The sequence below is a fragment of the Hipposideros armiger genome, unplaced genomic scaffold, assembly GCF_001890085.2.
Source record: "Hipposideros armiger isolate ML-2016 unplaced genomic scaffold, ASM189008v1 scaffold_561, whole genome shotgun sequence".
In the NCBI taxonomy this organism is placed as follows: Eukaryota; Metazoa; Chordata; class Mammalia; order Chiroptera; family Hipposideridae; genus Hipposideros; species Hipposideros armiger.
This window is the reverse complement of record NW_017731911.1, coordinates 1,223,313-1,246,272: the sequence shown is the minus strand read 5'-3', so window position 1 is coordinate 1,246,272 and position 22,960 is coordinate 1,223,313. Positions and strand designations below refer to the sequence as shown.

Sequence of the window (22,960 nt, the reverse complement as noted above, 5' to 3'; positions counted from 1 at the left end):
TTGTTTTTTAGATTCCACATATAAATGAAATCATACAGTATTTGCCTTTCTCTGTGTGACTTAATTCACTTAGCATAATACCCTCTAGGTCCATCCACATCCGTGTTGTCGCAGATGGCAAGATTCCATTCTTTTTATGGCTGAGTAGTATTCCATTGTGTATATACCATATTTTCTTTATCCATTCATCTGTCAGTGGACACTCAGGTTGTTTCCGTATCTTGGCTGTTGCAAATAACGCTGTAGTGAACATAGGGGTGCAGATATATTTTCGAATTAGTGCTTTGGACTTCTTCAGATAGATGCCCAGTTGTGAAATTGCTGAATTGTATGGTAGTTCTATTTTTAATTTTTTGTCAAACCTCCATATTATTTTCCATGGTGGCTATACCATTTTACATTTCCACCAACAGTGCACAAGGGTTCATGAGACTATTTTGACACAGATAGAAGACAACAACAACAACCAAAAAAATAGACACATAGTGGCACTTTCCCAGATGGAGACATAGAAGCATTGGAAGCCCCTTAGATATTTGTACTGTCGCCTGTCACTTTGGATATTTGTGTAAATTATCCAGAAGGTGGGCTGGTGGGTGGTGGGGGTGAAGTAGAAAGAGCACTGAGCTAGGAGTCGGGGTTTAAGTTCTGGCCTCCTGCCCCTCGCCAGCCATGAGATGACCGAATGGGCAGTCTGCAGTTACGGCTTCTGTGAGTCTGACCTTGAAAACAGCAAATGGTGGAGCTGTTGCCAGGCACTTTCGGAAACAACCAAGGGTCATATTCTCTGTTTGTAATTATTTATGCGGGATGGGAGGTTTCTCTGCAGCCTACCCCTTCTGGTCCCTTTCAGTTGCCACTTTCTGACAAATAGCAAAACCTTAACTGCACATTCGCTGTGGGCGTGCAGTTCCCTTGCTCTTGGAAAAGTCACAGAAGGGCAAACTGTTTGCACCTCCAGAACTCTCGCACACTGGTGACATTTCCACCACTTACTGGTCAACTTCTCCCATTTTGTCCGCCAGTCCATTTTGTCCTGCTCACCGAAAGAGGCAGGCAAGGTAGAAAGTATTCCTAACTGGGGAGATTAGGGAGGGTCTCTTGGGGGAATTACATCTGCACAGAGACCCAGCCTTGCGGGGGTGGGCGCACCTCCAGTATTGGGTAAAGGGCTGGGGAAATTGCTGGCAGAGCAATGGCTTGAGCATGAGCCCAAACAATGCACAGGGGTGGGTGGGAGCAGATGTGTAATTGGGGTTGAGGACAGTCGTGGGGGACTCACTGCTGGGGGAAGGAGCCTCAGATGGGTGACATCACCACAGAGTGACCAGCCAGGAGAACCTGATAATTCAGAGCAGCAGCCCCACAGCAGAGGGAAGTAATGAAGAGCTCCTACATCCAGCCGCAGGCTAAGTGCTTCCGCACCCCCGTCCATTTCTTTTCATCTCCTCCACTCTGTGCAGTAGGCTCAGGCATGAGGTGGGCATGGTCCCACTGTACAGATTTGAGCCAGGCCTTTAGTTGAACGGGGACTTGAACCAGAACCTGACCTTTCAGAAACATCTCTTCCGCTTCTCCTTCCCAGTTAGAATGCATCTTTCTAAAGTCAAGCCTGGCCTCCCCCCACCCCCAATCTGGCCGTCTCATCCCTGGCCCCAGTGCCTAGTGACCAAACTCTTCCCCAGATTAGTGGGTGAGGAGCCTTTTTCCTGCCCTTGGCAAAACCATGTACTTTTTTAACTTTTAAAAGTTAAAAAATAATGAGGAGGAAGAGTGGCAGTTTTTTTTGTTTTTTTTTATGAGCAAAATAGTAAACATTTGATCTGCCTGCTTCTAAAATTAATACTCTCAGCTCTTGTTTTTCATCCTTGCTTTGGCCCAGGCCACATGTCGGGCACCTTAGAGGCACTCAGAGAATACAGGATGGCTGGCTGGACGTGAGAGGGACCTTATACTTGGCATAATTAAAAGCAGTCCATTTTGGTATGCTGTTATGGCCTGATGAAGAAGACAGGCAAGAGATTATATGAACAAAAAAGCAGGGAGTGCGGGGGTGGGTGAGGCCCCAAAGGAAAAAAAAAATTAGTTACTCGGAAAGGAAGGGCCCAGGGGCCGAGAAGGGCCCCGGGGGCGTTCCTTAAAATTGTTTTTTTAAATTGGTTTGGTTCTAATCTGTTGACATGATTTATTGCCACAAAGTAAGTTATCACTGCCTTTGAAATTCTAATGAGCATTTTCACATCTTAGTTTTTTCATCAAATTGTCAGTGGCTCCCACACCAAGGAAACAGGAGTGGTCAGGCCAGAGTGGTGCTTCTTCCTGGAGGTGCTGCAGGCAGGGGGAAGGTCCTAGTCCTGGCTGGACTCCCCTCCTACTGTACATTCTGCCATCCTTGCTAGACGACACCCACAGTTGCACCAACAACTGTTGTTTACTGAGCACCCACTCTGCCAGGCCCTGTGACAGATATCAAACATAGCGTGATTTCCAATCCTTAAAAAAGATTGCGTGATACATACTAATAGCCACATTTTACAGGTGAGGAAATTAAAGCTCTGGAGACTTATGCTTAAAGTCACACTCCTTAGGAGTGGCAGGGCACGTATCAGACCAGGCCTGCCAAGTGCTGTTCCTTCTGACTGCCATAAGCCATTCAGAAACAGCAAGAGGGGGGGGGGAAAGTGAGGTGATAGAAGAGGCCAGGTCTCATCTCAGGTATAAATCCCAGCATCAGCCTAGGTGGGTATGAGATCCTTGGACACAGCATCCCGCCCCTGCAGCGAGGGGAGAATGGGGATACTGGTACTGAACAGGTCTGCATGGCTTTCTTCTCGTTTTAGATTCTTTAAAATTCTGATGGAAGCCATCAGAAAGAAGAATAACAAAGCATCAGCCTTCAGAAGCGTGAACACTCGAAGAGCTACCCAACGGGATGTAGACAACACTGGAGAGTCGGAGAGGAATCAGGTAAGTGAGTTCCCCACGGGCCCTTGGGGACTGACACAGGTAGGGTCCCAGGGCTGGAAAGCACGTGGGGTGGTGGCTTGTTCAGCCTTCTCTCCTGAGAAGGCTCTGTGACTGTTCTCAGCGCTCCTCAGCCCCCTCCTGGTGTTGGCCCGTCTCTCCACTTACCTTAGCATTTATCTGCTGTGCAGAGCTGAGAAGCAACATTGACTTCTCGGGTGTGGAGGCCACACGGGAGTCAGCATGGTCTGGTTGGCCCTGGGCAGGGCCCCAGGTCATCCATCTGTCTGCTCTTAAGGACCCCTCTGTAAGTGATTTTTTTATCCTGAGGGTAGACTCAAAGTAATGGTACCTTCTGGGCTGGCTTTTGGAAGTTCTTTTTCAGTTTCGTTTTGCTCTGCCTTTGACTTACCTAGGCCAAATGAACTGAGGCCCATGGAGTACTGGCAGGGACCAGAGAGGCATTTTGAAGCAGGGAAGTTGGGCTTTAGTGATGAAAAAAGAGGAGCCAGGGAAAAGCCATTGGAGGCAAAATAGTCCAGGAATGATAACACCTCATTTGCCAGGAAACCTGGGGCCATGCGGGGGCAGGTCCCTGAGTGTCGCTGAGCTGCGCAGCAGTAGGCTGTGCCCATTGTGTGGAGCCTGCTCAAGTGGGGTTGTAGCAAAGACGGGTACTGTCCCTGCCCCTTCGGTGATCTCAGCTGTGTTACCTTCTCTCTCCGGGCCTGTTTCCTTATTCATAAAATGAGGAACTGGTCTAGACCAGAGAAAATTCTGGGTCTCCTGCCATGGACGTGTAACAGTTGGCTCACTCAAGCACAGATGGGCTGCCTTTAAAAGGCTGCCCAGTCCTTATTTTTAAATCACCAAGAAGGAGACCAAGAAACTAAGAGCCAAGGTCAGAAGGAAAAAGGTATATATCTGGTTTTTAAAATACTCGATACCCACCAAGACAACCTTTGCTTTTCGTCTCCACCTACAACAAAAATATTTGGAACAATATTTTGCACCATCTTCTTTTAATGACTTGGAAAGCCTTGGTACTTCCTTGAAAAAAATTTTTAAGTGCAAGATTTTGCAAGTGGTACATGTAAAGATGAAGACTGAAGAGAAGGAGGCGTGGAACCCAGTACGAGCACAGAGTAGATGTTGGGGGATGCATTGGTTTGGGAGGGTGGGTAGACGGTAAGTGGGTGGAAGGGTGGGTACATGGATGAGTGGCCAGGTGGGTGGGTGGACAGATGGATGCGCCAGGCACAGGTATTGGAGCGCGTCTTTTTCCTCCGTCCTCACACAGCAGGAAGGGCGGGAAGGCGATGAGGAAGAGGAGGGGCATGTCGTGGACGCCGAAGCTGAGGAGGGAGATGCTGATGCCTCTGACGTCAAACGCAAGGAGCAGCAGGAGGAGGAGGTGAGGGGCTGCTGGGGTGCAGGCCTGTGCTCACCTGCCCGCTGCTCCGCCACACCTCAGGGGCCATCCCCTGATGCATCAGGCCACACCTTTGCATCTTGCTGGCACCCGGCGGGAACCTTGAAGCAAGACCTGCCTGCCCAGCACACCTCTCAGCTGAGAAGATGGTGTTCACCGGGCAGGCACTGGCAGGGGCCAGCCCAGGGCTGCCCTTCGGGTCTGGCTGTCCCTGGATTTGAATCAGCTTCAAGGACCAGAGGCCTTTGGCAAGGAGACAAAGTCAGGCTTCCTCCTATTGTTACAATGAAACATAATACCTCCCTCCCCTCCCCCAAACCAGTCCCCTACTGTCATGGTGGCTGCAAGGACCAAAGGGCAGGTTTGAGGGGCTGAGGGAATACACAGGAGAGAGCCTAAGGTGAGGGTGAGGAGGGAGCATGGAGCCTGCAGGCGGCATTCCTAGGGGAAGGACTGGCGGGAGGGCAGAGGCGGGCAGCCCGGGCCACGTGGAGCAGGCATCTGGGCGGGTGGTGAGACCCCAGTGACACGGCCTGCCCTCCGTCCCCTGCCAGGTCGACTATGAGAGTGAGGAAGAGGAGGAGAAGGCGGGGGACGACAACGACGAGGAGGATGCGCAGGAGGAAGGAAGTGTCCCTGCGGAAGGCGCTCCCAGGGCTCAGGAGCAGGATGAAGACGTGGGCGCGGGCCCCGAGGAGGACTCGCCCCCCATCGCACCCCCGAGACAGTCCCGGAAACCCAGCTGCAGCCAGGAGCCCCAGGGAGCCGAGGCCGTGGAGCGCCGGGTGCAGGCCGTGCGTGACTCCCACCCGTTCATCGAGGACTACCAGTATGACACCGAGGAGAGCCTGTGGTGCCAGGTCAGTGCTGTCGGCACCACTGCGGGGCCGGGCAGCGAGTGGGTGGGGCGTGTTGCTCGGCACCTCCTGCCCACCGGTGGCGTGGCATTCGGGGCCTGTGACAGTTGGTTGCTCTCTTTTTAATCCCACATCCTTTAAATTCAGAATCTGGTGGCAGCTGTGAACCCTCTGCCCCAAATCATGGCCTCACACACTTGACTTTCAGGCCCGCAGGGGACCACCTCTCTGGTATTTTCAAGAACATTGTGCGTGGGGTCTGATCTGCCAGGCCTGTGGGTACTTTCATAACGTGTCACCTCATTCAGTCCTCAGTACAACAGATTGTTAGCACATGTCAGAGTGGTTGTAGAGGCAGCAGGAATACCTCGTTCCTTACACGGGTGGCCCCTGGTCTCCACCTTCAGGATGGCGTAGTTCCCTCACAGGCTGGGTGGTTCGGATGCCTACACATCTACACACAGAGTGACTTTTCCTTCCTCTCCTTTGATCCGGTTCAGTGGCTCCCAAATGCTGGTGTAGATGAGTCATTGACAAGGATTACACACACGAGACAGTGTGTGTTATGCTTTGTGGTAACTGAAAGGATATCAGGGCAATGTTGAGCAATACGATTTTCCTCATTCTCACTGACCTCTGTGACAGTGTCACTCCACTGTTTTCGCCTAAGTCTGAGTGACTGGAGATGGCTGCTGTGTGTAGTTGGTTAAGCTACCCAGTGTTTGCGTGTGCAGACACACTGCCCCAGCTCGCCCCAGCGGGGCCCCCTGTCCCCAGCCAAGGATGTTTCCTAGGAGGGCTTTGGAGGAGTGTCCCGGGGGACCTGGTCAGCGTGGCCTCTGCCCCCTCGGCGGGGCTGGGGGCGGCCATGTCCCCTGGCCCAGCTCGTTCTCCTCTTGCAGGTGACAGTGAAGCTCCCTCTGATGAAGATTAACTGTGACATGAGCTCCCTGGTGGTGTCTTTGGCTCACACTGCTGTCATCTACGCAACCAAGGGCATCACGAGGTGCCTCCTGAATGAAACCACCACCAACAGGAACGAGAAGGAGCTTGTCTTAAACACAGAAGGAATCAACCTGCCAGAGCTATTCAAGTATGCCGAGGTGCGTGTCCCTCTCCAGGTTGTCTGCTGGCCTGGCACACGTCCTCACGCTGTCTCAGCCTCGGGCCACTCGGAGGCGAGGCTTCAGCCACTTTCCCACTGGCGCTTTCTCAGCCCAGTGTCCACACACCCGGTTTGCATGACCTGGCTTACCACTTGGGGATCTACAATGCACATGAGCCTAGTTAAGATTTGCAATCCAGAAACCTGCTTGACTTGACCTAACCCAGAGTGTCCCAAACTAATCTGAATACAGTTGCTTTTCCTTGGAAGTTGAAACCTTCCTAAAGTATAGTTGTAAGAAATAATTTGCTGAATTGCTGGCCTGGGAGCTGCTTACTTTATCTGGTAATGGAGGCCCTGGGCATAGAGGTGTGTCCCCCCCCCACCCCCCTCGATGCCCAGCACTGGCAGAGGCGCCTGCGCTCCTGCTCCACCAGCACGTCTGACCTCTCCTCTGAGCTCTCTCCTGGTCCCTCCCACCTCGCCGAGTCCCCCAGACTTCTGAGATCCCTCAGTCCCTGTGCACAACAAATGTTTTCCCCCACAGAATACCGAGGAGCCGGGACCCCTCCAGCCCACTCTCCTCTAGTGTACACCAAGCCTTCAAAGCTCTCCCACCTCCAAACTTCTCCCCCCACAACAGCTGCCCCACACACACCCCTTTTTCCTTGGAGCCTTTCACCAAATTCTCCAAAGTCAAAGAGAGAAGGCTCGTACTTCCTGAGAGCCACTGCAGGGCGAGCTCTGTGTCGCACTTATGGGGTGTGTTTAAACTACGCCAGACAAGCCACCAGCATCTCTGAGGTCTCCTGTGGAGGTGACCTGCCATAGCAGGGAGCCACCTAGGGCCTCCAGGATGGCTGAACTGGACCCCATGGAGCTGACCCATCCCTGCTCCATGTGCCCATGTTTGTACCTCTGCAACCAACCAAGGGGAAGCCGTGATCCTAGGAAATAGGTCTTCCTTCCTGTTAAGTCAACAACAACAACAACAAAAAATACCATTCTTCCTGTTGACTCCAAAGTGGGTACCGAGTTACCTGTCAGCTCTGGTTATGAGGAGACAGACCTCGGGGCCTTGTGGGCATCCTGTCAGCAGCTCTGCTTACAGTTTCCTTTCCATAATCCTGGGCTACCTTGAGCACACTTTGTCATCAGTTGTGCTCCACTGCCAGACAAGGACAGAGCGTGGCCTGGGTGGGACATGCCTGCGGAAGGGAGCAGAAGGCCAGGCCCTCCAAATCCATGCCTCCTTCCTCCCAGATTCTGGATTTGCGCCGCCTCTATTCCAACGATATCCATGCGATGGCCAGCACGTACGGCATCGAGGCCGCGCTGCGGGTGATCGAGAGGGAGATCAAGGACGTGTTTGCCGTGTACGGTAAGAGGCACTGCGCACAGCAGTCGGGAGATTCCAGTGTCAGTCCAGCACCGCAGAAGTGAAGTATGGCGTAGTGAGCCTGTGGCCTGTGGGAGACCCTGAGAATGACCGTGGAGGAGGGGTAACTTCAGGCCTCCAGGGTAACTTGTGTTTCCTTCTTGTGTGGTGAGTCCCATCACCGAGAGCCTCCCCTTGTTTCTTGTCCTCTGGCCTCTGAGGAACCTCCAGTTGGATACCTTGGCCCCATACTGCTTCAGGTTTTCAGTTCCCAAGTGGAAACCATGCTGTTAGGTTCTCATGTTCTGCCAGCCTGACATCTGTGTTTCCTGTGATGCTGGGTGGAAGCAGAGTGTGGCATGTACAGTAGAGACCAGCGGGAAGGGAGGGACTGCCTGGCCGAGGCTAGGGGTTAAGCAGTTAGGTGAATCAGTGATGGGGCTGCGGCCTGACCCCGGAGCCCGTGCGCTGACTTAGTCAGGAGGTGATGCTACCCCAGCTGTCCCCTTGTCACTGTTTAATCCTTCTGATGTTGATGCCCATGTGACAGGCATTGCAGTCGATCCCCGCCATCTCTCCCTGGTCGCCGACTACATGTGCTTCGAGGGTGTTTACAAGCCGCTGAACCGCTTTGGGATCCAGTCAAACTCGTCCCCTCTGCAGCAGATGACATTTGAAACCAGCTTCCAGTTCCTGAAGCAGGCCACCATGATGGGTGAGTGGGCAAGCAGGTGTCTTTGGCCTGTCTCCTGAATCTGCTTTGGGCAAATAGGCTTGTTCCTCAGGCACCACCTTCCATGCGAGGGAGATCTTGGAAGCTTGCTGTAGGAAGCAGCTGGGAAGGGGTGGACAACAGACGGGAAAGCGCTTCTGCATTTTTAAGGAAAGGGAAGAGGGCCTTCCTCTCTCAGATGCAGAAGCAGCGCTGCCTCATGTAGCCTAGTCGGCCTCTGAGACTCTGGACTGCTCCTCGCGGCCTCCACGGTGCCCATCGCCCAGCCTCAGTGTCGAGACCCCCATCCCCTCACATCACCCCCAACGTCTCCCTCAACCACCTAACAAGTGCTCCGTGTCTCTCCCAGGATCCCATGACGAGCTGAGGTCGCCTTCAGCCTGCCTCGTGGTTGGGAAGGTCGTCAGGGGTGGGACAGGCCTGTTCGACCTCAAGCAGCCCCTGAGATAGTGGCTACCACAGCACCGTCTGCCTGGCCTGGCCTGGAGGAGGGCCCAGAGGACCCGATTGAGGGCCTAGCCTGGCCTGACCTGCCTTTCACACGAGAGGACTAGGAGACCAGAATCCCAGGCAGTTCAAAGGGACGATGCAGAGCGCAGCAGTGACTTGGGGGTTCTAAAAAGCAGCTGGCCTTGGGGCTGGACCAGCTGCACTGGGGAAGTGGTTGCATTGCTCACCCTTTTGCCCTCTGTCATCTCAGGGCATAAACAAGGTTCACCAAGTGCCCCGAATCCCTGGGGGAGGTGGGGGGACAGGGCCTTCCCCTGTGCTGCGGCGGCCACAGAGGCACATCCTCGGCCCCTGCAGGGTAGGGAGGTGAGGGCCTGTTGCTGTGAGCAGCCAGGGACTGGGCACTTGAGCAGGAACAAGGAGGCTGCTGCCCCACAGCCTGGTCTTCCTGCTGCTGCTGCCCCTGGGGACACAGTTCCCAAAGGCTCTCCACCCCAGGCTCTCTCCCTGGGCCAAGCACAGGGTGGCACACACCTCTACCCACCCAGCTTCTGTGCCTGGGGCAGCGCCCTGGCCCTGCTGGCATGTGGCCACATGTCCTTCGAGACCATATCAGCCCTGAGTCTGGGGCCGGTCTCTCCAGGGCCCCCGCAGCTCACCCCCACACATAAAACCCCAAGTCGCCAGCCAGGCTTCTGTTTGAACGAGTTGTTGTCTGTTTTTCCCTGGCTCTGCCTTGAGCCCAGCGTTGAGGCCCATGTCCCTCTCTGCAGGCCCTGTTCTGCCCGAGGTCGTCCGGCCTTCCTTGACCTCTGGCACCACAACAAGGGGCCCTGGCATGAACAGAAAAGTCAGAGGACTTGTACAAAGGCATTGTAAAACCAGAGGCTGTTTCTATTTTTGTCTAGTGTTATTCCAGCTCAGGCTGAGTAATAAATATCACTGAAACTAGCGGTTAGAAGGGGAAAAAATTTTTAACTTGGTGGTTTCCCCCCCCCCCTTGGTTTATGGTTTCTGCATTTATGATTTGAGAGCTCAGGATTGGGGTTCCTCAGCACAGTCACACCTTGGGTCCTCTTCCTTTTCTTAGCAGAGGACGTGGGAGGAGAGCTCAGCTCCCACAGCGCCACCCTCCTCTGACGCCTGCCTGCCCTTGCAGCATCCCCCTTCCAGAACTAGCTTCTAGCTTCTGGCCCTGAGGCCAGGAGGGCAGAAGCCAGTGGGAAAGAGCTCTGTGTGTGTGTGTGTGTGTGTGTGTGGAGTGGGAAGGGAGGCCTTGCTTTGGGAGAGTAACCATACTGCTCCCTCCAGGCATGTGACGGAGCCGAGCCTGGGCCTCCTATGCCCGCACTGGGGAAAACCTGGCAGAAACAGGGTTCACCAGGGCTGGGGTACAGAGGAGTATGGACAGCTTCCAAGTGCACAGGAAGTAGGGTCACCATGGGACGCTGCACCACAGGTGAAGCTGTGTGTTCTTGGAGATGAAGGGCCGATTCACTAGTTGATGATGGCTATTTATACTAGAATTGTGGAGAAGGTCCTTGGAGGAGGTAACTCAGTGGACAGATTCAGATGGTTGCAATGGCTCCAAGGCCAGACGTAAGCACAGAAGTCACAGCTCAGCCCCACCCAGGCACCGAGGGCACAGAGGTGAAGGAGCAAGCCCAGAATACAGACAGGCTATGACTGCACACTGAAGCCAGACCGCTGACCTGTGTGAATAGTGAGGTGATGGCCCCCTGCTTTTCCCGCCCCATCCATCCACGTGTTTCCTGTTCATACGTGTTTCTGTCCCGGGATATACCTTACTCTTGATTTGTAAGCAAACACCAGAGCTTTCACTTGGACCAGGAATCTCGCCTTGCTCCCTGTAAGGGATTACACGCTCACGTCAGTGGTTCTCTTTGTTCAGAAGCTTCGCGGGGTGGCCTCCTTTGCTTTTAAGATGGTGTATTCTTTAAACTAGTCTCAGTATTGTAAATGCTCTTTCTCTGAGGGTACATTTGATTTTGTGAAAGAGACAAGTTGGTCCAAGCCAAAATGCATGCAGAGGCTGGGTCAAGCTGTATGACCATTTTTTAATCCAAGTGGACTAGAGAGAGAGTGGGGGGGCTCACGGGCCTCATGGAAGCTGTGAGTTTTTTCAGAACCCCGAGGTGCCGTAGCCATTCCCTGTTCTTGGACGTTCTCAGCCTCTCATGTGTCAACATCCTACCTACTTGCTTATAACAGTTAAGTATTTTAATCTCGCCTTTCTGGATTCTCGTCAAAACACTACCAGCATTCCTACAAGTACCCCTGTGAGTCTTTGAAACATTTTCTGTCTGAGTCAGAAAGAAAACAGGAATAGATTTAGCACCTTGTCCCATTCCCAATCTGGAACTTGAACTTTCCTTTTTCTCTACTGTCCCCTATCCCCAAGTACATGTACAAAATATATGTAGGTTCCTTCCATTACTCTGATAAACCACTTTCTGTGGAAGAGTTGGCTCCCGCATGTGGGCCCGTCACAGACTAGCCTGTGGGGTTTTTTTGTTTGTTAATTTTCATATAATAACAATTTATCATCTTAACCATTTTTAAGTGTGCAGTTTAGTGGCATTAAGTAGTCATATCCTGTAACCATCACCATCGCCCATCCACAGAACTCTTCATCTTGCAAAACTGAAACCACCCACTCGAGAGTAAGTCCCCATCCCTACCCCCGCACCAGCCCCTGGCAACCGCCATTCTACTGGTCGGAATTAGACTGCCACCTTATATAAGTAGAATCATACAGTGTCTGTCCTTTTATGATTGGCTTATTTTGCTTCATATGATGTCCTCATCCATTAGCATATGTCAGAATTTTCTTTTTAAGGCTGAATAATGTTCCACTGTAAGTACAGAGGGTACCAAAAAAATGTATACACATTTTAAGAAAGGAAAAAATTAAAATTGTAATACTCAACGTATACTGATAACAAAGGACGAATACAAGTCACGTTTGGCTTCTGCAAATACAAGAGGTGCTCAAAGTGGTTACCATCAGCGTCCAGACATTTCTGATTATGGCGAACTGCTTGAACAATGTTGACCAACATGTCCACTTGTATACATTTTTTTGGCACCCCCGGTATGTATCATAATTTGTTTATCCATCCATCGATGTAGACAGGTTGCCTCTACCTTTTAGCTATTGTGAATGCTGCTGCTATGAACATAGGTGTACAAATATCTCTAAAAGTTCCTGCTTCTGATTCTTTTGGGTTTAGACCCAGAAGTAGACTTGCTGGATCATATGGTGATCCTACTTGTAACATTTTGAGGAGCTGCTATACTGTATTCCATGGTGGCTGTGCTGTTTTACATTCCCACCATCAGCACATAAGCTCAGGCTTCTGGTTTCTCCCCCACCTTTTACTCATTTTTTACTCATACACCACGCCAGTACTCATTTCCTGTTTTTATAAATATGTAGACATTATGTATAGGAGCCATCCTAATGAGTGTGGTGAGGTGAGATCTCATTGTGGTTGTTTTCATCAGATGTTGGGGGCCCTTAGGTGGTTTGCATCTACCGAGTTAGGAACTACTTACGGATTGTCTCTGTTGCTTGCCAATCTTAATATTTCTGAGTTTACAATTGAATTGGGGGCTGTAAAGAGTCTAGAAAATGCTCATGAAATAGGAAAGACGGTTCCTTAAAGGCTGGTTAGGTGACAAGCCATCCATCAGCAGCTTCTCTGCAGACTCCCAAGTGGGGTAGCCCCAGACCACAGGGTGAGTGAGGCAGTCGTCACGCAGTTCAGGTGACAGAGTTGCTGGGCCCTCCACAGGTCTCCCAACCCTGGTGTAATTTTATCTCTCCTGCCTCACATACATAGGGCTCTTAATTCAGTCACAACCACCAAACACATACAGGCTGAAATCTCAAAATTCCTCTATCACCAAGTTCCCCTTTTTGCCAAAGTTCACTTAAAACAGAGGCACACAACTCTGTGTATTGGAATCACCTTGGGAGCTTTAAAAAAAAAAACACTGATTCCAGGGCTCCTTTCCCAAAGATGCTGACTTAATGGGCTTGGATACGGCCTGGGCTTTAGAAGTGCTCCAGGGGAGTCAAACAGAGTTGAGAACCGCCGACTTAGAGGAAGCCCTAAATTTTGCCAAGTCACAGCCTCCATCACCTCATCTGTGTGATGACTTCTCAAGGAGTGAGTCATTGGTGCCTGGTTTTCCCACTAAGATCTTAAGATCTGATCTGTGCCCTCAAAAAGAGAGAGAGAGAGATAGAGAGAGAGAGAGAGAGAGCTCTTTCAAAGGGCACCCTGGTCAACTCTTCCTGAGGGATCAACAAAAGTGCGGTGCTTCCAACCAGAAGGCAGGAGGCCCTCAGCACCTCCCAGCCAATTAGGGGTTGCTTGTTCAACCTAAAAGCTCCTGCCAGCAGAGCCCCTGCAGGGCCAGAGGAGGGGACGCTTGACCAGCAACTATTTCTTAGACACTGCTCAGTGAGAAGTTTCCCTTCCAAGAATTAATTAAGCCTTAATTATTTAACAAGGATTGTACCTCTAGTTCTTTAAGCTGTGCCTCTCTCGTCCCATGAGTGGTAATCAGGGAGCTCCATGCAGTTCAGAGCTCCTTCCAGCTCTGGTTTGTTCATAGGCCCAGGGAAAGGCCAGAGCCTGGTTATGGGAAACAAGGCTGAGCACCTCCTTTCGTCTTGGCTGGGCTCCAGTGTCACAAGCTGCTCAGGTGACTGCCCTTGAGCACGTCTAGGAAATGGGTTTGGGCGCAGGGACCTGGAAGGCAGGCACATTTCCAACACACATATCCTGACTTCCTCTCCTGCACCTTCCTCCCCCATCCTGCACCCACCCAGACTTGATGCCACTGCACAGGCCCCCAAAGATGCAGGAACCACACCGCTTCTGCCCTCACAGAGCTTGTAGTCCAGTGCCCCAAGCAGATAAGCCAACAGGAAATTCAGCTTCACTGTGACCAGGCTAAAGGTCGAGGAACTCACCAGGCATCGTGAACAGGCACACCAGCCCTGCACCGGCCTGCAGCCCCACCCCGGCCTGCCACTCTGGGTAGTGCTGGGGCTCAACTCAGCTGGCTGTAACTGGGCTTTGGGGAGAGGGCCAGAAGGGAGGGAAATCAAGAAAGAATCAGGTCCAGTCATCACTGTCCCTCATGTCCCCATTCCCACGCCGCTGCTCTACCTTTCCCCTTGAAGGTAGGAGAGGCCGCTCTGTGGTTCAGCCAAGGTGCTGCTGCCTCTAGGTCTTGGCAGGTTGCAGTCAGCCTTGCTCAGGGGATCTGGTGGCTCTGCACGATGCTGCCTTTTGGACTGGCTGCCTCACACTGTCATCTCGGGGACCAAGCCAGCCTTGGGGCTGTGGCCTCACTTGTGACAGTTTCAGACACCACAGAATTCAGCTGGACCACAGTAAATAAACACTGTTCTTCCTGAACCACAACTCTTACCTGAAAACATGAACCTGAAAACTCCCCATACATTCAACCAACCAGTCAAATGAATGTGGTCGTGCAGCGTGGCTGCAAGAAGCTGAGCTCTGAAGTCAGATACCTCAACTGGCGGTGAGACCCTAAGAAAGTTTCTTGGCCTCTCTCTGTCTCCGTTTCCTTATTTGTAAAATGGTGTTTAAAATTAAATAAGTGTTCATAAAATGACATATGACTATAATTGTCTATATACCAACTGGTTCTCAACTGGGAACAATTTTACCCCGTGGACATTTGGCAATGTCTGGAGACATCTTTGGTTGTCACAACTGGATGGGGCGGGGTGCTACTTCATCTAGTGGGTGGAGGCCAGGGGTGCTGCTACACATCCTACACTACAAAGGACAGCCCCCTGCAGTAAGGAATTACCTGGCCCCAAACGTCAGTGGTGTGGAAGAGACCCTGCCACATACACACGTGCAGTGGTTAACATTGCTTCTTTTACAGATGGAATCATTTAAATTTTAGCCACTCTGATAGGTAAACAAAGGCACCTCACTGTTACTTTAATTTGCAATTTCCTGTTAATTCTGAGCGTCTTTTCATGTTCACTGGTTATTCTGATTTCCTCTTCTGAGAAATGTCTATTTGCACCTTTTGCCCATTTTTTTCTATCAATTTGTTTCTATTGACCTTTAGTGTCAAGTTTCAGTTACTTATTTATTATAGATATGGAAAACCTTTTGTCATCTGCATTAAATACTTCTCTCCAAAATTAAATGAATGAGATAATACAGGCCAAGAATTTAGCTGATGGCCGTGCTGGGTCATGCTCACCCCTAGACTCCAGCCAGGGCTGCTGGTGCATCTTCTGAGGTGCATCAGTGATTAATTGAAAAAGCCAGTTCCCTGTTGTGAAGGATAAACATTATCTACACAGGTGAAAGCGTGCCCACAGTGCTGCAGGGACTGCAGTGACAGCCAGCAGTTACAGGAAGCCAGGAGCAGAACACAGAGTGCCCTGGGCTCCTGTGTGGCTTAGCTAGGTGTCAAGGGCTGATGCCCAAGCTCACCTGACGAAGTCCTTCACCAAATCCTTCCCACAATCTGGCAAGGGGTTGCAGTTATACTCCTCCTTTGCCCACAGACCGTCAACAGTGGCGGCCCAATGATTTGAAGTCAGGCTGCTGGCTCCCGAGTCTGGGCCCCTAGTCTTCTCACTGTGCCACCCCCTTTGCCCCAACGGGCCCTGAGGAAGGGATTTTCACATTAGAGGCTGCCTGCAGGTAGTATGGCAGGTAGATGTGAGGGCACCAAATGCCTCCTCAGTGCCTCTTCTGTGGATAGCTCAGGAGAGACAGACAGGCCTGCTGGAGGGGAGGAGAAGCTGGCAGCCCACAAGAGCTTAAACTGGAACAGATAAATGACAAGCAGCCACCTTAAGGAACTAGGAACACTGACCTCTGGCCCAAATCAAAGTAGAGGTAAATTCTGCAGAGTTTGAGAAAATGTCACAAGGACCTGACCGACTATGTGTTAACCGAGGAAGCGCAGAACCTGCGGAGGAGATTGGTAAAGTTACAAAGGACTTCCGTGATATTATCGCATCCAATCCCCACAGCCCTGCTGCATGCATCCTATTGGTTGAAAAAAATAGATCTAGAGAAGGAGGAAGCAATGCCCTGGATTCAGATTAAATCCCCATGAAGACACCTGGGCCTGGGGTCCCTCTTGGAGCGGGGCCTCTGTAGGGTGTATCTCCTCGCATTTTCATCAGGTTCTGATGACGCGGGGTGACGAGTCTTAGGCTCCGTTGATTAGGCTGGTTAGTGATCTCCTTTGAACACAGAAAGGGGAGCCCTGAGGAACGAGACCCAGGTCAGTTAGGGAGGAGAGGGGCGGTCCACAGGGGTCTGGTGAATGCGTCTATGGGAAGGTGAGCTGCAGGGATCATCATGGGTCACGGGTAGGACACAGGACGCAGGAGCAAAGCGGAAATTTAACAACTTGGCCATCAAAACACCAAGGGCTGGCTGTTTCCTGTGCCCACAGCACTTCTGCCCCTGCTCACTGTGCTGCTAAGCCTGCTTTCCAGCCCTGCCTCTGAAGGCCTGGCCTGGGTAAGTGCCAGCACTGTGTCAGGTGCCTCTCCCACAGACTAGTTCCTCAGCCAGCATCCTGCTGCCTGGGGACCACCCGACCCCAGTGGGAAGGCTGCCCTGGCTTTGCACAAGGCCCAGGCCTCTCGCAGGGCCTGGCAGGCTGCCCTGGCCCCTGGCCTGGAATTTTCCCTCTACTGAAAGGCTGACCCATTCGGACTCCTCTACATCCGGTCACACCACAGGCCTGGGGCCCTCGGCAGCCAATGACCATCTTGTCAGCCCAGCCCAGACTGTGCTAATAATAAATGTTGGACAAAGAAGGAAGGAAAGAAACAAGAGAGGGAGGGACGGAAGGAACTCATGTGTCTGTGGTCTTCAAAATGAGCATGTTTTTCTCCTCCATTTCCTAGAGCAGAGGTTCTCAAAGTGTGGTCCCCCAGACCAGTACCATCAGCGTCACCCAAGAGCTTGTGGAAATATAAATTCTCAGTCCCCATCTCAGACTTCTCGAATTAGAAACTCTGGGGTGGGCCCATTCTTTGTGTCTTAAGCTCTCTAGGGGATCCTCACTCATGCTCTAGTTTGAGAACCGCTGCCCTAGAACCCTAGAACTGTCGTTAGGAAGTGTTCTTACTTCTGTTGCCCTCTTTTTTTTTTTTTAACTTTTCCATCCCCAGGGCTCTTCTGACCTTGTGGAAATAGCAAGACTGTAGCCCCTGCAGTGCTTCTGTTTGACCCATCAAGAGGGGAGCACAGAGAGCAGCCCAGGCAGGGGTGGCAGGTGGCAGATGCAAAAGGAGCATCACCAGCATCTCTGTGTCCCTCACACTCATCTGTTCATTTGAACCCCCTGACAATATGTGAGGTAGGTGGTCCAATACCAGCACCTAAGTTTTACAGATGAAGAAAAGTTCTCCCTCTAGAACTTCCCAACTCCTTGCAGGCCAAGATCTATGCTTGTGAAACAGCTAAATAACAAGGCACAGAGGCTTTCTGTGCATGAGTGAGGTGTGGGGCTCCCACAGCCCTCCTCTCCTCACAGTAGGTGAGGGGCAACTAACCAGGACTTCCTGTGGGGCTGGGCATCCTCCTACAGCACTGGTGTGCAGCATTTTCCTCTGGACCCCAACAAAGTCCATCAGCACCTCTGGCCCACATAAAGTCCTTTATGTGAAAAATTCCTTTGGATTCAGAAGTCCCACTTCTGGGTATATAAACATGAAAGAATGCAAAGCAGATTCCAGGAGATACTTGTGTGCCCATATTCATAGCAGCATTAGTCACAACAGCCAAAAGGTGGAAACAACCCTAATATCCACCAATGGATGAATGAATAAACACAATGAGGTACACACATACAACGGAATATTATTCAGCCATTAAAAGGAATGATGTTTGAATACATGCTACAACATGGATAAACACTGAAGACATTATGCTAAATGAGGTAAGCCAGAAACAAAAGGAAAAATACTGTATGATTCCACTTATATGAGGTTCCTAGAGTAGTCAAATTTGTAGAGACAGACAGTAGTGGCTGCCAGAGGTTGGGAGAAGGAGGAATGGGAAGTTAGTGTTTAATGGGTACAGAGTTTTGCAAGATGAAAAAGTTCTGGAGATGGATGTGGTCTTCAAAATGAGCAACGTTGTACAACAATGTGAATGTACTTAATGCCACTGAACTATGCGCTTAAAAAAATGGTTAAAATGGGGAGAAGATCCTGACAGACTCTAATAAGATGCTGCAGGAGCACAGTATGGCCGCTGAGTCACAGGTGGATCAGTCAGTGGTGCTACACGAGCAGGTGACCATGATGTGGGAGGCAGGGACAGTGCTTCTGGACCAGTATCAAGAGGATAAATCCCACATAAAGGACATGTTTAAATACAAATCTCACATTCTGCCGTCCCAAAAGAATACATGGATTAGAGACTTGCAGCAGAAAAACAGAGAGCTAAGAGTTTCCTTGGAGGAATACCAGGAATTCATTATGAGCAAGAACCGGAAACAGATGTTACAATTAATGGTTGCTAAAAAAGCAGTGGGTGCTGAACCAGTCCTGAAAGCTCACCAGTCTCACTCTGCAGAAATTGAGTCAAATTGACAGATCTTGTGAAATGGGAGAAGTGATGAAGAAAGCAGTTCAGGATGATGACCAATTATGTAAGATTCAGGAAAAAGTAGACCAATTAGAGCTTGAAAATAAAGAACTTTGAAAATTATTGGCCATCAGCAGCGAGTCGCTTCAGGTCAGGAAAGAAAACTCAATGGGCACTGCTTCCCAAGCCATCAAATAACTTCAGCTTCTGAATGAGAGCTGGAGATTGTTTATCAAGGAAGTTACTATCTTTGTATTCTAGTATTGCCCTTTCACTGTCATGCCTCAGACTTGATTTAGTATTAATTAAAGGAATCAGGTGGCATTTAGAATTGGTAGTCAAAATTGATTGTCCAGTTTTGGGGTGTGTTAGTGAAAATGCACGTTGAATTTCACCATTCCTTTCTCTAAGAGACTACTTCTAATTTTTATTTCTGGGACCTCGATTTATAGAAACTTGTTTTCAGTTCATTTTTGTTTTTCCACATCTCTGAAACTTTGAGCATTTTGTTATCAGGCAGCAATTTTATTCTATATAGGATTATAAATTCCAATTATAAAAACTTTCAAAAAGAGATTAGCTTTTTAAATCTATTTGGCATAAACCTGGATGATTGTCCATTTGAGAAAAGTAATACAATTCCACTAGACTAGATTGGCAAATTCTGATTTGTAATGTCATTCACCTTCTAGGAAGTTTTAAGTCTCTCCGGTGCTAAAGGTTGGCACTTTATGGACTTACATCTTTACTCTTTTTTTAAAAAAAAATTTTTTTATTGAGGAACAGTGTGTTTTTCCAGGACCCATCAGCTCCAAGTCAAGTAGTTGTTTCAATTTAGTTGTGGAGGGTGCAGCTTGGCCCACGTGGGAATCAAACTGGCAAACTTGGTGTTGTGAGCCTGCGTTCTAACCACCTGAGCTAACCAGCCACCCATGTCTTTACTTTTAATTTGAGAGAACCTACTGCTAGTCCCCAGGAAACATACTTGAAATTAAGTCAACTGTTTTTCTCTAGTAGTATTATAGTCATCATATTGTTCAAAGAATGCTGAGAAATTTCTCCTGTATACAGGCACACACGCATGTGCTCTTAGTTCACATGCTAAAAGTAGCTTTTATTTATTCTATTAGATATTAACAGTCAATTTTTCAGATTTGTCCTAGGAAATCTTTGAGTTGGGTAGTTTACCTAGTGTGAAGAGCATATAATATGTTTATCCACATCGTAGTTCTTAGGCCTACTATTCAGTTATGTATAATTTCTATTTTAGAGTTAAGAACCATCACTTGCTTGGATGTCTTTCATTACTAGTGCCAGTAGCTGAATTTCTTTTTAGAACACTTTTTCACAAGGAAGCCAAGTTTTATTACCTAATGAAAGTCATTGCATTCATAGTGCTGTGTAGTGTTGAGATCCAAAGCAGCATTGAGATTCAAATGCTCGGTGGTCAACTAGGCTCACCCATCAACCCATCACTTCATCTCAGTTTACTCACACTTCAAGTGTACAAATTACTTCATGTTATACTATCAATTTAAGTTTTCCCCCCAAATAACTGAAATTATGAATGCTAAACCTGTCAATATTTTCCAATAACATTAAACACCATACTGCATCGCAGAGATGCAGTATTAAAGAGTTTTTTGTTAGAAAAAAATGGTTAAAATGATAAGTTTATGTTATACATATTTTACCACAATTAAAAATTGCAATCCATTAATGATCCCCTCCCCTGAAAAAAATCCTCTAGATGTTGGGACCATTTTCAGTGAAACAGCAGCGTACAGACCATTCTGCAAACACCCTACACAGCCACACAACCTCCATGACCCCGTTGTGGCATGGGAGAGAACGCCCTGGACATTGGGTTTGATTTCCTGGGTTCCCACTTTCTGGCCCTATGACCTTCTGCAAGACCCCCAGCCTCCTGTTTTATAAAATGGACCAATAATACCCTGGGTGGGGTTCTGTGAAGGCCAAGCAGGAAATGATCTGCATTTGTCTTAGACACTCTATGCGGATGCCTGGACTAGGGACTATCTGAATCACAGGTGACTCTTGCTGCCACTGTCCCCTAGAGCAGCTGAGGCCTTTGCCCTTCCTGCTGCCCCACTATCCCTGAAGCCCCACTACCCCTGAAACCCCACTCACCCACAGCTTTCATCCCCACTCTCTGGCTGCTGTCACTTTGAATGAGAAGCAAATAACTTCTGTGGCCTCCAAGCCTGATTTGATTTGCATTTTTTTTTTTAGCTGAGCCATCCGGCCACCAGTTGGCAGCTCAGCGGCAACTCAGCTTGGGCCGGGAATCGAATTGCTGTTGCCCAGAGCTCGCACTCTTGAGCGAGCTCTTAACCAACTGAGCCACTCGGCCAGCCCCTTGATTTGCCTTTTGATGAGAGACAGAGGACACAGGAAGACCGAGAGCAGGCAAGGGTGAATGTGATGCGGAGAAGAGTGCTGTTCTCATGGCTGAGGAGAAATGTATTCAAGTCTCAAGTCTACCTGTCAAAATGCAGCTCATGTGAATGTGAAGGTGTGTCTGAGTGTGTATGTGTGGGCCTGCCCCTTCCTCTGCCTGTCACCCTTGTTCCCATGCTTAGCCATGCTGCCTCAACCAGCCGTCTAGTCTGCCTCTGCCAGCCTGGCTGTGTGCCGCGTAGCTCAGCCCCTTTTGGACTGTTGCACGTAGACCTCCTCCTCCTGCCCCATTCCTGCTCTGGGCCTGCTGTGGCCTCTCCCCGCTGAGCACTGATTCTCAGCCAGTGCCATGCTTGCCCTGTGAGATGTGCTCCTGCCCATGAGGAACTCATGGCCAGTATTAGCAGCAGAGCCATCCTGTGTGTTGGGAAGGCCAGAAGCAATGATCCTGGGAGATCAAAGATAAGCCTTCCAGGTGGGAAGGGCAGGTGAGCAGCCTCATGGCTGTGTGGGTATGTTCAGGCCAGGAGGGTGGGAGCAGGCTGCAGGGGGAGGAGACCAGATCCAGAGGGATAGCTGGGGCTGCACTGCCCAGCAAAGAGATGGACCAGGTGCCTGCTCTGTGGGGTTTGCAGCCTTGAGAACAGAGCGAGGACTTCCTGCAGCTGGTTCACTTGGGTTCCTCACCCATGGGCACTGCCTCACATAGTTACTGTGGGAGAGAAGGGAGCAGAGCCCTGCTCCACTCAGGGTCTGCAGGGCCCAGGGCCCAGCATTCAACCAGGGCTTGGCCTCTAGCAAGTTTCCAAGGGTAGATAAAGCCTGTGATCACTTCCCAGGGCCCTCAAGAACCTTCCCAGGACACTTGCCCAGAGAGCATTGGCTTTTCCATTTTCTTGACATCTTCCTAGAGGTCCCACTAATCCAGCCAAGAAAGCCTTTGAGCTCTGGGAGTAGAGTCACAGAGACTCCACAGTTTCATTGATCTTTTCTATTGTTTTTTTAGTCTCTTTCATTTATTTCCACCCTGATCTTTTTTATTTCCTTTCATTTACTAACTTTGGGCTGTGTTTGTTTTTCTTTTTCTAGTTTCTTTAGGTGTAAAGTTAGATATGAGATTTTTAAAAATAAAGTTATTTGAGATTTTTCTTGTTTTTTTTTGAGGTAGGCATGTATCACTATGAACTTGCCTTTTAGGACTGCTTTTGCTGCATCCCAAAATTTATGGAATGCTGTATTTTTATTGGTCTTCAGGTATTTTTAAAAATTTCCTTTGATTTCCTCATTGACCCATTGGTTGTTTAATCTCCACATATTTGTGATTTTTCCAGCTTTCTTTTTGTGATTGATTTCCAGTTTCATACCACTGTGGTCTGAAAAGATGCTTGATATGATTTCAATCTTATTAAATCCATTGAGACTTATTTTGTGGCCTAACATATGATCTATCCTGAAGAATGTTCCATGTGCACTTGAGAAGAATATGTATTCTGCAGCTTTTGAATGGAATGTCATATATATATAACATATTTATATATGATTTCTATATGGGCAAAAGAAGGCACAAGGTCTCCTGGCCTTCATAAGGCCGCCAAGACAGGACTCCCTTTCTGAAGATATGCTGATTGTGCCATGAAGGCACCTCTTGGGGGAAAAAGCCCTTCCTGGTGCTTGCTTAAGATTCTAATGAACTAAGGTCAGCCCAGTCGCTAAGAACCCACAAGACTTCCATTTAACCTTTGACCCAAACATTCAGATGAGAAAACCAGAGGCCTCAATTTTGTCTGTGAAGAGGGAGGCAACTGGCACCGCCATGTGATGAAACCAGACAATGGAAAGGCCTGAAAGGGAGGTGACACCACCTGGAGCCACAGGGTCTACCCTCAGCCTCTCTGTGTTAGAGTTGGTCACACATATGCACAGGGAGGCACACAGGTCTTTTGAGTGACCATGAGTGACATCCAAGT

At 49.7% G+C, this 22,960-nt stretch overlaps 1 protein-coding gene and 1 pseudogene across 1 annotated transcript in view; both read left to right on the top strand.

Annotated features, from left to right (window-relative positions):
- The window catches only part of POLR1A (RNA polymerase I subunit A), a 63,391-nt gene extending 53,521 nt beyond the window's left edge, over positions 1–9,870 (top strand). Inside the window, exons 18-24 of the mRNA XM_019623754.1 lie at positions 2,841–2,967; positions 4,265–4,378; positions 4,951–5,256; positions 6,156–6,356; positions 7,622–7,739; positions 8,287–8,451; positions 8,819–9,870. Coding sequence (XP_019479299.1) covers positions 2,841–2,967; positions 4,265–4,378; positions 4,951–5,256; positions 6,156–6,356; positions 7,622–7,739; positions 8,287–8,451; positions 8,819–8,919 — 1,132 coding nt within the window. The 3' untranslated portion in view covers positions 8,920–9,870. The remainder of the gene's footprint in view (positions 1–2,840; positions 2,968–4,264; positions 4,379–4,950; positions 5,257–6,155; positions 6,357–7,621; positions 7,740–8,286; positions 8,452–8,818) is intronic.
- A 6,420-nt stretch (positions 9,871–16,290) lies between these two features.
- On the top strand, positions 16,291–18,770 carry LOC109371318 (suppressor of IKBKE 1 pseudogene; annotated as a pseudogene).
- The last annotated feature ends 4,190 nt before the right edge of the window (positions 18,771–22,960 follow it).